At 38.7% G+C, this 13,669-nt stretch overlaps 1 protein-coding gene across 1 annotated transcript in view; it reads left to right on the top strand.

Annotated features, from left to right (window-relative positions):
- Positions 1 to 13,669, top strand: part of ANK3 (ankyrin 3) — a 743,189-nt gene that overhangs the window by 497,655 nt on the left and 231,865 nt on the right. The window contains exons 6-8 of the mRNA XM_027771266.1: positions 418 to 516; positions 4,337 to 4,522; positions 6,398 to 6,496. Of these exons, the coding sequence (XP_027627067.1) occupies positions 418 to 516; positions 4,337 to 4,522; positions 6,398 to 6,496 (384 nt within the window). The remainder of the gene's footprint in view (positions 1 to 417; positions 517 to 4,336; positions 4,523 to 6,397; positions 6,497 to 13,669) is intronic.

Here is a 13,669-nt window from a genome sequence, read left to right as displayed (position 1 = left end):
ATGAATGTGGGTACAAGTTAACCAAAATTAAAACACACACACACACACACACACCATGAATGCTAACTATAAAAGAGAAATTTTCATTTTGAAGTGTTTCTAGTCTTGAGCTTGGTGACCAGATAAACTAACTTGTTACAGTTGCATAAGTGGCAATAAATAATACTTAGACTGTGAATTGTGAACTATTAACTGTAACCATTACCTATGTTCTACACTCAAATTATAAAGTATAATTGTGAATACACTGAAATTATTAATTTTATTTAAACTGTGGTGCTTAGGTTTTCTAATAAATGATTACTTAAACAGAAGTGTTATTACAATATGTGTAAATATTTTTTAGAGCATATATCTTCTATACAATAGATTTGCTATAGAAAGCTGCATACAAACATTTTATTTCTTATTTTACAGAATGGTTTCACACCATTATACATGGCAGCCCAGGAAAACCACCTGGAAGTTGTCAAGTTTCTTCTGGACAATGGTGCAAGCCAGAGCCTAGCCACAGAGGTAAAACAATGTGGTTTTTTTTTCTGTCTATAGGGCATTTTGTTAAGTCTGGAGTTGAGAATCTGTCCCTCTGGTCTCTATTTCAATTGTATATTAATGTGTGGGTTCATAAGTTTTTATGAAAGACATTGGTAAGTCTATTTTTAACCTTTAATAATCTTCTGTTGCATGGATGCCCTTTCTGCTCTTAAATGCCTGGTTCTACCCTATAATTGAGCTATTATTTTAATATACAACATATTTACTTGAGAATATATTTCTGACACTTATAATTTTGCCTCAAAGGCAACAATTGTTTTGAATTTTTTTGAATAAACATTAGTTTTAAATCTATTTTTTTCTAAATTTGTTAGCCTAATTACAATGATTAAATTTGTTTCTAAAGTTAATTAGATTTAATTCATGCTTCTAAATAAAACTATTATATGTTTTTAATTTTTAAATAAAAGGGTATTTGAAAAAAATCTTTGAAGTCTTAAATAGAAGAGTTATTCAAAAATTTTAAAAAAACTGTTTAAATCTTTGATACTCTCTTAGGTAATGTATTTTATTTTTCAAACTAATCTGGATGGAAGGTTGTGATCAATTGTGTCACTAAAAGTCTATTGCAAACTGTAAATGACCAACATTGGGGCATTCTTTTCTTTTCTTTTTTTAATAGTTTTTCTATTAGGTGTGTGTCCTTGTGGAGAGAGTCAGAGATAGAGGAAAAGTGAGAAATCACCCCCTGGAGGGATGACCATGCCACAGTCCCTTCTCCACCATTCTTTTGGGATTTTGGACACACACACACACAAACACACACACACACACACACACACACACACACACACACACGTGGGCACCTGTGTATTTTCTAAGTCACCAGGTCCAGGACTCAAACCACAGTCAGCCATGTAGGATCCAGCCACCTTAACCACCGCACCATTTGGTTGGCCTGGTATTCTTTTTTTTATGGAGGTTTTTGCTAAAGGGTGCGTGCACTTGCCAGACAGAGAGAGATAAAAAGCGAGAAATCACCCTCCATGGGGGATGTCCATGCCACAATCCCTTCTCCTCCATTCTCCTGTCGGATCTTGGGCACGTATGCACGCACACATGCCCGGCGTGAGTTTTTCTTCTTCTTTTTTTTTTTTTTTTTTGAGAGTTTTTTTTGCTATAGGGTGCATGTGCTCGCCAGACAGACAGAGAGACATAGAGACAGAAAGCAAGGAATCACTCCCCAGGGGGGATGGTCATGCCACAATCCCTTCTCCTCCATTCTCCTCTCGGGATCTTGGGCACGCATGCACACTTGCCCGGCGTAAGTTTTAAGCCACCAGGTCTGGGATGCGAACCGTAGTCGACTATGTGGGAGTCCAGCGACATAGCCATTATGCTAACTGCTGGTCCCGCATTCTTTATTTTTAAGAAAACAGTGAATTAGAGCAGATTCTGGGTTATCCTTTCCCTGAAATCACTGTCCTTGCTTGTGTGTTAATGTCCTTCCTGAGGGGACAGGAAAGATGGCAGTCGAGGAATCACACAAAAGTTCACTCAACTTTAGAGATGATGCCTCCTACAGAAATCACTAATAAATGAAGAGAGAGTTCACACAAAATGAAATACAAATGACCATAAACATGAAAATATCTCACTCTACTCAGGAGTGAAAAAGGTATTATTAGTCAGGTAAAGAATGAGATCCTTTTCTTTGCCCATGAAATAAACAAGGAATTTGATGGGGAAAGGAAACAGTAAATGTACATCTTGGCACAGTTACAGTTTTCAAAATGTTATTTATATTACTGTGTACTGCATATCATATCTTCTCATATATATACATATATACATAAATACATATGTATATGTATACACGTAAGGGTATGTATGTGTATATATACATACATATATGTATATATGTGTTCCTTTTACTAAGATTCTACATCATGAGGTAAATGTGTCTGTGCATTTATTGCACAAGACATTATTAAGCACCTATTATGTGTCAGACACTGCAAGACAAGGTATATCTTGAGCAACCAGAACATAGACCCCCCCTTTCTTTTTAATTTATTTATTTCTTCCATGAGAAAGACAGATAAGCTTGCCCCACAGGGTTTTCATACCATGATCCAAGCCAGTCTCGGCCTCTAGGACCACATACATGTACCATGAGTGCTTAGTGAGATTATGGCATGTGTAACCAGGACCTTTCCCCATGGGTCCAGTTGTGTTACTAAGCCACCACCTGGTCTGGACCTTTTTTCCCATGTCATTTCTATCACGAATCCTTTCTGCTTGTAATTTTCTCTTAAGATAACTGCACACACCAAACCAAACTGTTTAAACTTGGTTTTGAAATAAAATCTGGAGCTGCTAATTTTAGCTGTTAACACCTTAGAGCTGATGTCTTTGTGTCTTTAATTGGCTTATGCAGGAAGCACATCCTTGTGAGTGCTAATCTCTCAGTTGCAGTTTATTTTTTGGTGCAAAGTGGTTTCCTTTATATACATATAGGCACTGTGGATTTGAGAATTCACATCAAGTGAAATGTAGCCATTTTGTTTTGATTCAAGACAGAAGTGAGCTGTCATTTTTACCCTTTAGATTGTGTCCCCTTTTTTAAGGTGATATGCAAAGTTAACTTTTGAAGTGCAGTTTTCTCTTCACCATGTTTTTCTTTAAACAACACATTGCTTTTTTCAAAAGAAATGCATCGCATAAATGAGAAAGTACAATGAAAAGCAAAAAAGGTCTCAGTTCATTTTCCCTATAAATGATATTTTGCTTATTGATCCAGAATTTTCGTACATATACACAATACTCCTATTTATCTTTATAAAAAATGACATTGTATAATTACAATGTTGTGTAGACTACTTTTTAAGTAACATAGTCCACATTCTATGTCCTTACATGTGTAAACCTATGATATCATCTTGTGGACATCTTGTTCATCTCCAGCTTTTCCCTTTTTTTAATTTTTAGAGTTTTTGTCATAGGGCACTCATACTTGCTGGAAAGAGACAGAAAGAGGGAAAGTGAGAAATCATCCCCCAAAGGGTGGTGATTTGTCTACAAATGACTGCAGTTCACTATTCACAAATATTAAGTAAGCAGCGGAAATACGCTAGGGTACAGTAATGAACCAGAAGGACTATACTTCTGCTTTAAGATACCAGTGAAGGGACCAGCAGATGGCATAATGGATACATCGATGGACTCCCATATGGCTGACCACAGTTAAAGTCCTGGACCTGGCAACATGAAACTCATACTGGGCACGTGTGCATGCACGTGCATGCCCAAAATCCCAAGAGGAGTATGGAGGAGAAGGGATTGTGGCATGGCCATCCCCCATTAGGGGTGATTTCTCACTTTCTGTCTCTCTGTCTCTCTAGTGAGTGCACATGCCCTATAGCAAAAATCTCTCTAAAAACATTTTCTTTGAAAATTTTGCTCAGATTTAACCTGAAATGTTATAGTTTTCACTGAGATTATCTTATAGATGTTAAATTTATGGCATCTTTTTTCTTTTTATGTAGTAGTTTTTTTGTACTTTCAAAATTTTCTTGATTAGTGTGTATCTTTTTAAACAGGAAAAACATAAACTTATCACAAACTCCTTGTTTTTTTCTGCTTTTGTTTTATATTTATATGTAGTGTGTCTGTGTGCATTAAATGCCTTTACACATGTTCGTTCATTTGCATGTGTTCCTAGCTTAATAACCCAAAACAAAAATTGATGCTTGGTCACATGGTTGCCTTCTCATATGTTAATTTAATCAAAGATAAACCATCCACTGGGACCAATCTCGACCCATCCATTTATTTACAGGACGGCTTCACACCATTGGCAGTAGCTTTGCAACAAGGTCACGACCAAGTAGTTTCACTGCTGCTAGAAAATGACACAAAAGGAAAAGTGCGCCTTCCGGCTCTTCACATTGCTGCCCGAAAGGATGACACGAAAGCCGCTGCCCTACTGCTGCAGAATGACAACAATGCAGATGTGGAATCTAAGGTGAGGCATGAAGACCTGGGCCTTCTGCATACCTGTTCTATATAGGCACATGACCTTTGAGAGTGCCTGGTCTCCCTCTTGGCAAGCTTAAGCCAAACACAACTTCACTGACATAAACCTGTGCCGATTGAAGGCATCCCCTTTCTTAAGAAAACCTAGGAAGGTAACAGTGGATGCTGTCCTTTGCATGCTAAAAGGGAGGCCATGTCAAAAGAAATGGATCGACATGCACCTGAGAGTTTCCTTCCTTTTAATATAGACTTTGTACATGTATCTAAGACAGTAGCTCAAACATCAGGGTGAAAAATGTCAAAAATGCTACAAACGGTGTGCACCAATAAACCTCCAGTTGATGTCTAAGATGACAAACGGTACACCGAGTGTCTGTCAGTTGCGGAAAGCATGCCAGCAGCGAAAGAGCCACAGCCCAGAGTTCTCATCGTCTTGATGTGTATTACTTGAAAGTCTCCATGAGGGAAATGTGGCCCTTGGACGAGGCCCTTGGGTAGCCCTTGTTCCAGTCTAGCTTTCTTTCTGTGCCTATTGTGTTTCCATCCTAGCTTCCATCCTCATTCCTTAGCTGTCATGAGCTTTCTGCAGTCCATGTCACCAATAGTGAACTAACCGTTCATTTTTTCCTCCTCTTTGCTTCCAAATGTGTTAACCTAGATGGTGGTGAATAGAACAACAGAGGTATATATATATATATATGTATATGTGTATACGTTTCAGCTATATCTGCATCGTCACTTTCACATTACCTAGTGCTGCCGCCTCATTTCTTTCCCTTCTTCTTTGCATCGCCTTTTGTAGGCTAGATACCTGCTTTCTACCCACGCCCTCCCAAAGGAGCATGTGCCAGAGAAGATAGTAGTTTGATTACCAGGGCTTTCTGCAGCTGATCCTGGTGTTGGAAAGGAAGGAGGAGGAATCCTCGAAACTGAAGGGTATTGCAATAGAGTTGTGTGAGATCAAGAGTCTTGACACTTTAGATGTTTATCAGCTATACCGAAAGCTGCAGACAACCCTGTCATTCTACTCATCCAGGACTGATTCTTTAGGGTTCTGCATGACACTTACCCTCCGTGGTGTCAGCACAAGGAAAGTTTCCTCAGAATGATGCTAATATGAGTGACCCTGTACAAGAGTCAGTAAAATAGCTAGCATGGCTAAGAGGCTTGCTAACAAATTAGAAATGCATCTAGTTCCTATAAGGTTTCAATCTTTGGGGACTAAGTGAACTGCTGCATGTCTTAGCACTTTTCAAGGAAGTAAAATGACCATGGTATAAATAATCCAGACAAATATATTATTGAATAGGCATTTCCTAATCAAAAGATCAACTTGGAATACTTTATGGAATACAATTAACCATTTTACAAAATGAATTTTATTGTAGTACCTTTCCCCCCCAAAATTGCTTTCATCACTAAAATTGGCATTTACTGTTTATTCATTTGAATCTATATTGAATATACAAAATGAATTGAACTTTGATAGAGTTTCCATAGACAATTCTGTCTCATCAGTAATAAAACAGTAGTCCTAATCAAGCTTCCTATGAGCTACAAAGATTGTTCTTGTAATCCCTATTTTAACTATGAAACGTTGGCTTCTATATAGTTCTGGTGCTGGATTACTAAAATTGCTCAGTCTCCACCCTTGGTTCCTCCTTGGCTGTTCCTCTGTCTGTGACTTTGGGGTTTATTAGAAACCCTATGAGCAATTGGCACTGATGGAAACCTAGTACTGAATGGAATGTGGACCTCAGCATATTTTGCTTCCTCATTTTTATTTGGGCAAGGTTATGATATTAACCTGTCAGACAAGGGGCTGGCAGAAATCAATGAAATGTCTGTTGTGTTTTCTTTACAGAGTGGCTTCACTCCGCTCCACATAGCTGCTCACTATGGAAATATCAATGTAGCCACGTTGCTGTTAAACCGAGCTGCTTCTGTGGATTTCACTGCAAGGGTAAGAGCACTGCAATGCCTTTAAGGAATTAGGAATGAGTTTTACCTCTCTTTTCCCAAGATGAGTGGCACGTCGGGTTGCATGCCCTCCCAAGGCTTCTTCTAGTTAGCAGAAGTTACAGTTTTCTACTTCTCCTAGTGCATGTTCTTGCCTTTACACTGTTGCATTTATTTCCTGGTGAAAAGGTAAACCAAGATCAGACATGCTGGGTATGTGCAATAGATAAGTGCATAAATAGAAGATGACACTCAAGTGATGCCTGGGAACTGCACACAGTTCCCCACACTGAAATTTCTGAGAGGTAGAAGTTGGTGAGACAGCATGCATAGTGCTGTAGAGATCTGGGCCTTAATCTTCCAGATAGGAATGTGCCAGAAAATCCAGACGAGATCCCAACATCAGAATCCGAATAGTAGGGACCATTTTTTCTTTAATTTGCTGTTCTCTACAAACTTTCAAATGAGGAAGCAGATTCTATAACCTGAGTAAGCTCCTATTGATTGGGGAAAGGAATGAAAATGTCAACTGCACCAGTGCACATCAGTTTTGGCATCCAAACTGAGTGTCACTGCTTTGAATGTAAAAACAGGTCTCATACCAACCAGCCTTGAGCACAGAAACATCATCGTCCGAGGCAGACATTAAGTTAGTAGTAGGATGAGATAGTGGCTGATGGTCTGGACTCTGAGTCTGATCCCTGAGTTCAAATTTTGGCTTTAACTTTTCTGTGTCCATCAGTTTTTTCATTTATAAGATGAAGAGGGATTATGTAATTAAATACTAAATAACCATAATAAAATTTCACCTCTCCCGCATCAAGTCACTGTGAGAATTTTGAAAGTACTTAGCATGGTGCCTGGCATGGTATCATCCACAGCAGCTCCGCCCAGTTATTTTGAACGTGGCATCTGAAGTCTTGACTTGCTCAGGCTCGTCTGTTAGAAGAGAGATGGGACAAGATCCGATGGGGAGATGGGGTAGAGTTTCAGTCCTAGTGATAGGATCAGCCATTGCAGCAGGAGCCTAGTAATGTCACTTTTCAAGTGGTTACAGGGTGGCAAACTCCAGGCTAAGCATTTTACCTTACCTATTCTTATATGAAGAGAAGTGTCATTTACCCTGATTTCACAGAAGGAAACGGGAAGCTTACAGATAAGAGCTAGCTACTCCAAGATTATAGAGCGAGCAGACCGAAAGGCAGGATTGTAACCTCAAAGCTATTAATCACGCTAGTATTCTTTCTCCTTTAGGAACTTCCAGGGGTCCATCTTTCTTTTGCTCTTTAACACATTTGTTCTATAAAAATTAATAAGATTTGGGGCCGGCAGGTGGCATGGTGGTTAAGGGCTCTGAACTCCCACATGGCTGACCGCAGTTTGAGTCCCAGATCTGAAAGCTTGCTTTCTCACTCTCCCCCGACTCCCCCCAACTCTCATTCTCTCTCACTCTGTTCCTCTCTGGTGAAATTAAAATCAACAAACATATAAATAAATGTATGTTCAAAAATAAAATGATTATTTAAAAAGAATTTAAAACAAGATTTCAGAACATACTAATATGAAGGCTATGTCCTACCCTTTGTCATCAGCTTGCTAAAAGCCTTCCTCACTTTAAGTGACTCGAGAGTCACAAAGAGCTGTGTTTGTGTCACTCTAAAGCTGCGTTCTTACTGCATTAACTAACTGGATCCTTGATGTGGCAGATCCAAGGCCTGGTTTGACATTTTGAAGGACAAAATTAAGCACTTCCTTAAGTCATGGATAAACAGAGCATGTCAACATTAAAACTGAAGCTCATTTCAAGATGCTTTCTTCTAGTTTCATTTCTGTGATTCACAGTATAATAAAAGCCTCATTAAGTCACATTTTCTAATTAGGACATTTGGAAAATTCATGTCAGGGTGGTGTTTGAAGTTTGTCTTTATGTTATTGTTTAGAAATTCCCTCATGCTGCTGGAAGTAAGATTGGGGAAACACTTAAGCAATTTAAGAGGACAAAGTACAATGTTTTCAAGCAACTCAAAAGAAACCGTTTACATTAAAACAGTGGCTGAGATCATTACAAAAGATGTTTATTTATTGATTAAGGACCAATGGAGATCCAAGTAGTTCAGCTTATCTGGGTTACCATATATTGATAGGATTTTAAATAATCACACTGTGCTTTTGCTTAAATTATGTTAAAGTTCAGACTTTTTGCTTATTTCAAAAAGCATTGTGTCCAGTCATTTCTAATGAATGAGGCCCAGTAGCATTCTTTTCTTTTTTTTCCCTCTTGGGATTTTTTTTATATTACATTTAATCACATATATCTTTACAGTATATAACACTTCTTTTTCCAGCATGATTAACCATGCTTATCAGTCAAGACAAAGACATTATTACACACATCAGCAGCAGGAAATAGCTTTTCATTTTTTTTCCAGATTATTTTTTATTTATTTATTTATTTTTAAACATTCAATTGCTATGCATCATTTGGCTTGTAAAGAGAATTTATGTAACATGAAATACTTCTCAGAGCAGTCCAGTTGAGAACACTATACATGTTATCATTAATAGGTAGTAAGTAAACCATTTCTGTGTCCCACAAATGTCATGAGGCCCAATAGCATTCCAAGCTGAAGGCTGCAGTGGAATTTGATTATACTTTACAGGAGGCCTGTGCTGGTGCTTCTTCCCAGAAAACTCTGCCTCTCTCTGCAGCTGTGATTGACACCTTGCTGTAGGGTATCAGAGAATGCCTAGTGTTCATAAAGAGCTTAAACTGGCTGCTTCAAAAAATCCATTTTAGATACCAAATCTCTAGTAATTTTATTACATTATAATCGAGCATCTCCGCTTTCCACTGCAGAGGCTTCTTCCATCCCGACCTCACTGGGGTCTTCTTGTAGGTCACAATTCTCTCTGGAATGGATTAGAAATAGCAAGAGAAAATGAGAAGCTCTGGAGCACATGTGGGATCATATTTTACCTGGTCAGACCAATAAGGGGAAGATCGTTAAGCCTCATTTACTAAGAACTGGCTGCAAATCATAACCATAAATCATATGTTTCAGAACCAGGTTTGGGCAGAGATACTGATGAGAGGGTTAAAGGGAAATTAAAAAGTAATGACAGTAGACCATCTCAGGGGGGCTGTGATTTCTGTTTTGTGGCTGTGGCAGAGTACAGTAGAGAATGGAAGATGTGGATCATTGAAGAAAGGCAGATGCAGACCTGTAGTTCTTTGTAGCATTGTGGGCTGAGGGCATGACCCAGAGAGTGGGTACCTACTAGCAAAGGGGAATAGAACAAGGACAACATATCTGCAATTATTTCCTGCATGCAATAGATGTTCATTTGCAAAGCAGATGGGAGGCAGAAACACATGCAATATGTTTGCAGGAGTACACAATAGAATGGATTGCTTCCAATACTTCTTTGTAGTGCTAGTTAATTTATGCACCAATAAAGCAGATCCTAGCTAGTGTTCAATGAATACCCATGAAGAGCAATTTTGGAAACCGATTTATAGCATGCTAACCTGTTTTAGTAGCACCTTTCCTTTTATTATGATGGCAGCTTTGAGTTTTGCATTGTGATTTTGCTCTATGTATGGAAACTATCCCATCTGACATCTTCAGCATTTCTTTTGGGTTATCCAGGGAGATCTGCCTAGTCTCATGGGTTCACTGCTGGGAGTTAATGCAGTAACTTCTAAGTAGTGCAATGCAGCTTCAGCATTTTGACTTGAGTCTTCACCTTCTTTGACTTGAGTCTGCTGAGATGGCGTTGACACCATCTGAATTTATAGCATGACCTTTGCTCTCTTAGCAAATCATTCTGGCTCCCTTGGGGAAGAGACTGTAACTAAGACACACCAGAGCTACTACTGATTATCATTCCAGTAAGGAGCATTTATGCACTGGAATAACTAAAGGGCAAATTACATTATGTGGATGCCTGCAAAGTTCCTTTTATTGATTGAAGAAGATAGATTAGTACTTCACTGGCTAAGAGTTTTTTCATCAAATATAATGGACCACCTAACCTAATCTTCACTCTTGTCATTGACCTTTTCCTTGTAAGTTATTATTCAGCTTCCCATTTTGAGAAGATAATTGAATAAAAACATTTTTCTAGTCATTTACCTATTTAGTACTTTTTGGTGTGATCTTTGGAAGGACTGGAAATTTATGTCCTAGGGTTCTATACCTCACTTTTTTCTTAAGGGATTTCAGGTAGTTTATGATTAAAATATGCAAAGTACAGCAAATAAAAGTAAACCACAAGAAGTAATTTTTTTTTTTTTTAAGGAAGATTTTTGCTATAGGGCAGGTGTGCTCACCAGAGAGACAGAAAGCAAGAACTCATACCGCAGGGGGGATGGCCATGCCACATTCCCTTCTCCTCCATTCTCCTCGCAGGGTTTTGGGCATGCTTGCACACACACACCTGGCATGAGCTTCAAGCCACCGGGTCCCAGACTCATACCTCCATTGGCCATATGGGAGTCCAGTGATGTAACCATTTCATCATCTGCTGGTCCCAAGAAGTAAATGTTATTAAGCAACTGGAATGAGCCACTGAATACAACTGGAGAATAAATTTAGTTCTTAAAAGCTTTGATAAATATAATAAAAAGGAGTATTTCCCTTTTAATTACTTAGGGGTTTTTTTGACAAAGGAAATCTTATAGTTACCTATAGATATGATTTCTTATGCATAAAATAACTCAAACATGATTTTCATCATATGACTCCTTTGATTAAGAACAAGGAGACCCCACTACAATGAGGTGTGCTACTAAGACACTGCCCCTTGCAGGCTGGAACCACATGGGAGGCCCAGATTTGATTTGGAGTCTAACCTAAGGGCTTTGTGTGGTGGCACACCTGTAATCCCAGCATCTCAAGAGGCTGAGGTAGGAACCACAAGCTCAAGACTAGCCTGAGCAACACAGTGAGACCCTGTAAAAACAAAAACAAAAACAAAAACAAAACCTTTAAGAAAACTGAGTTATAGGTGTCAGCAGGTAGCATAGAGGTTAAGGTGCTGAATCCCACATGACAGGCTGCTCAGTTCTAGTCCTGAACCCAGCAGCTTCAGGAATATGTCAGGCTTCTGTGTGGGTGCCCAAAGTCCTGAAAAGAGAATGGAGGAGAAGGGATTGCAGAGTGACCATCCCCCCAGAGGATGATTTTTTACTTTCCCTCTCTTGTATTTCTCTCTGAAGCATACATGCCCTATAGCAAAAACTTAAAAAAACAAAGGCAAAAAAATATATATGTATATGTGTATATACATTATATGTATGTATGTATGTGCATGTGTGTATATATATCATAAATATCTATACACACATACACACACACACATATGTATAGTTTATGCCTATACTACATTTGAGGGTTTGTTTTTTTTTTTTTGCTATAGGGCACGTGTGCTCGCCAGACAGACAGAGACAGAGAGATAGAAAGCCCAGAGGGGATGGCCACGCTGCAATCCCTTCTCCTCCATTCTCCTCTCGGGATCTTGGGCACGCATGCCCATGCACCCGGTGTGAGTTTTAAGCCACCGGGTCCAGGACGCAAACCACAGTCGACTACATGGGAGTCCAGTGACATAGCCATTACGCTAACTGCTGGTCCGTTTCATTTCTGTGATTCACAGTATAATAAAAGCCTCATTAAGTCACATTTTCTAATTAGGACATTTGGAAAATTCATGTCAGGGTGGTGTTTGAAGTTTGTCTTTATGTTATTGTTTAGAAATTCCCTCATGCTGCTGGAAGTAAGATTGGGGAAACACTTAAGCAATTTAAGAGGACAAAGTACAATGTTTTCAAGCAACTCAAAAGAAACCGTTTACATTAAAACAGTGGCTGAGATCATTACAAAAGATGTTTATTTATTGATTAAGGACCAATGGAGATCCAAGTAGTTCAGCTTATCTGGGTTACCATATATTGATAGGATTTTAAATAATCACACTGTGCTTTTGCTTAAATTATGTTAAAGTTCAGACTTTTTGCTTATTTCAAAAAGCATTGTGTCCAGTCATTTCTAATGAATGAGGCCCAGTAGCATTCTTTTCTTTTTTTTCCCTCTTGGGATTTTTTTTATATTACATTTAATCACATATATCTTTACAGTATATAACACTTCTTTTTCCAGCATGATTAACCATGCTTATCAGTCAAGACAAAGACATTATTACACACATCAGCAGCAGGAAATAGCTTTTCATTTTTTTTCCAGATTATTTTTTATTTATTTATTTATTTTTAAACATTCAATTGCTATGCATCATTTGGCTTGTAAAGAGAATTTATGTAACATGAAATACTTCTCAGAGCAGTCCAGTTGAGAACACTATACATGTTATCATTAATAGGTAGTAAGTAAACCATTTCTGTGTCCCACAAATGTCATGAGGCCCAATAGCATTCCAAGCTGAAGGCTGCAGTGGAATTTGATTATACTTTACAGGAGGCCTGTGCTGGTGCTTCTTCCCAGAAAACTCTGCCTCTCTCTGCAGCTGTGATTGACACCTTGCTGTAGGGTATCAGAGAATGCCTAGTGTTCATAAAGAGCTTAAACTGGCTGCTTCAAAAAATCCATTTTAGATACCAAATCTCTAGTAATTTTATTACATTATAATCGAGCATCTCCGCTTTCCACTGCAGAGGCTTCTTCCATCCCGACCTCACTGGGGTCTTCTTGTAGGTCACAATTCTCTCTGGAATGGATTAGAAATAGCAAGAGAAAATGAGAAGCTCTGGAGCACATGTGGGATCATATTTTACCTGGTCAGACCAATAAGGGGAAGATCGTTAAGCCTCATTTACTAAGAACTGGCTGCAAATCATAACCATAAATCATATGTTTCAGAACCAGGTTTGGGCAGAGATACTGATGAGAGGGTTAAAGGGAAATTAAAAAGTAATGACAGTAGACCATCTCAGGGGGGCTGTGATTTCTGTTTTGTGGCTGTGGCAGAGTACAGTAGAGAATGGAAGATGTGGATCATTGAAGAAAGGCAGATGCAGACCTGTAGTTCTTTGTAGCATTGTGGGCTGAGGGCATGACCCAGAGAGTGGGTACCTACTAGCAAAGGGGAATAGAACAAGGACAACATATCTGCAATTATTTCCTGCATGCAATAGATGTTCATTTGCAAAGCAGATGGG

Source organism: Tupaia chinensis, unplaced genomic scaffold (genome assembly GCF_000334495.1).
Source record: "Tupaia chinensis unplaced genomic scaffold, TupChi_1.0 Scaffold000199_1, whole genome shotgun sequence".
Classification (NCBI taxonomy): Eukaryota; Metazoa; Chordata; class Mammalia; order Scandentia; family Tupaiidae; genus Tupaia; species Tupaia belangeri.
Note: the sequence above shows the minus strand (reverse complement) of the source record. Positions and strands in the feature narration are given on the sequence as shown.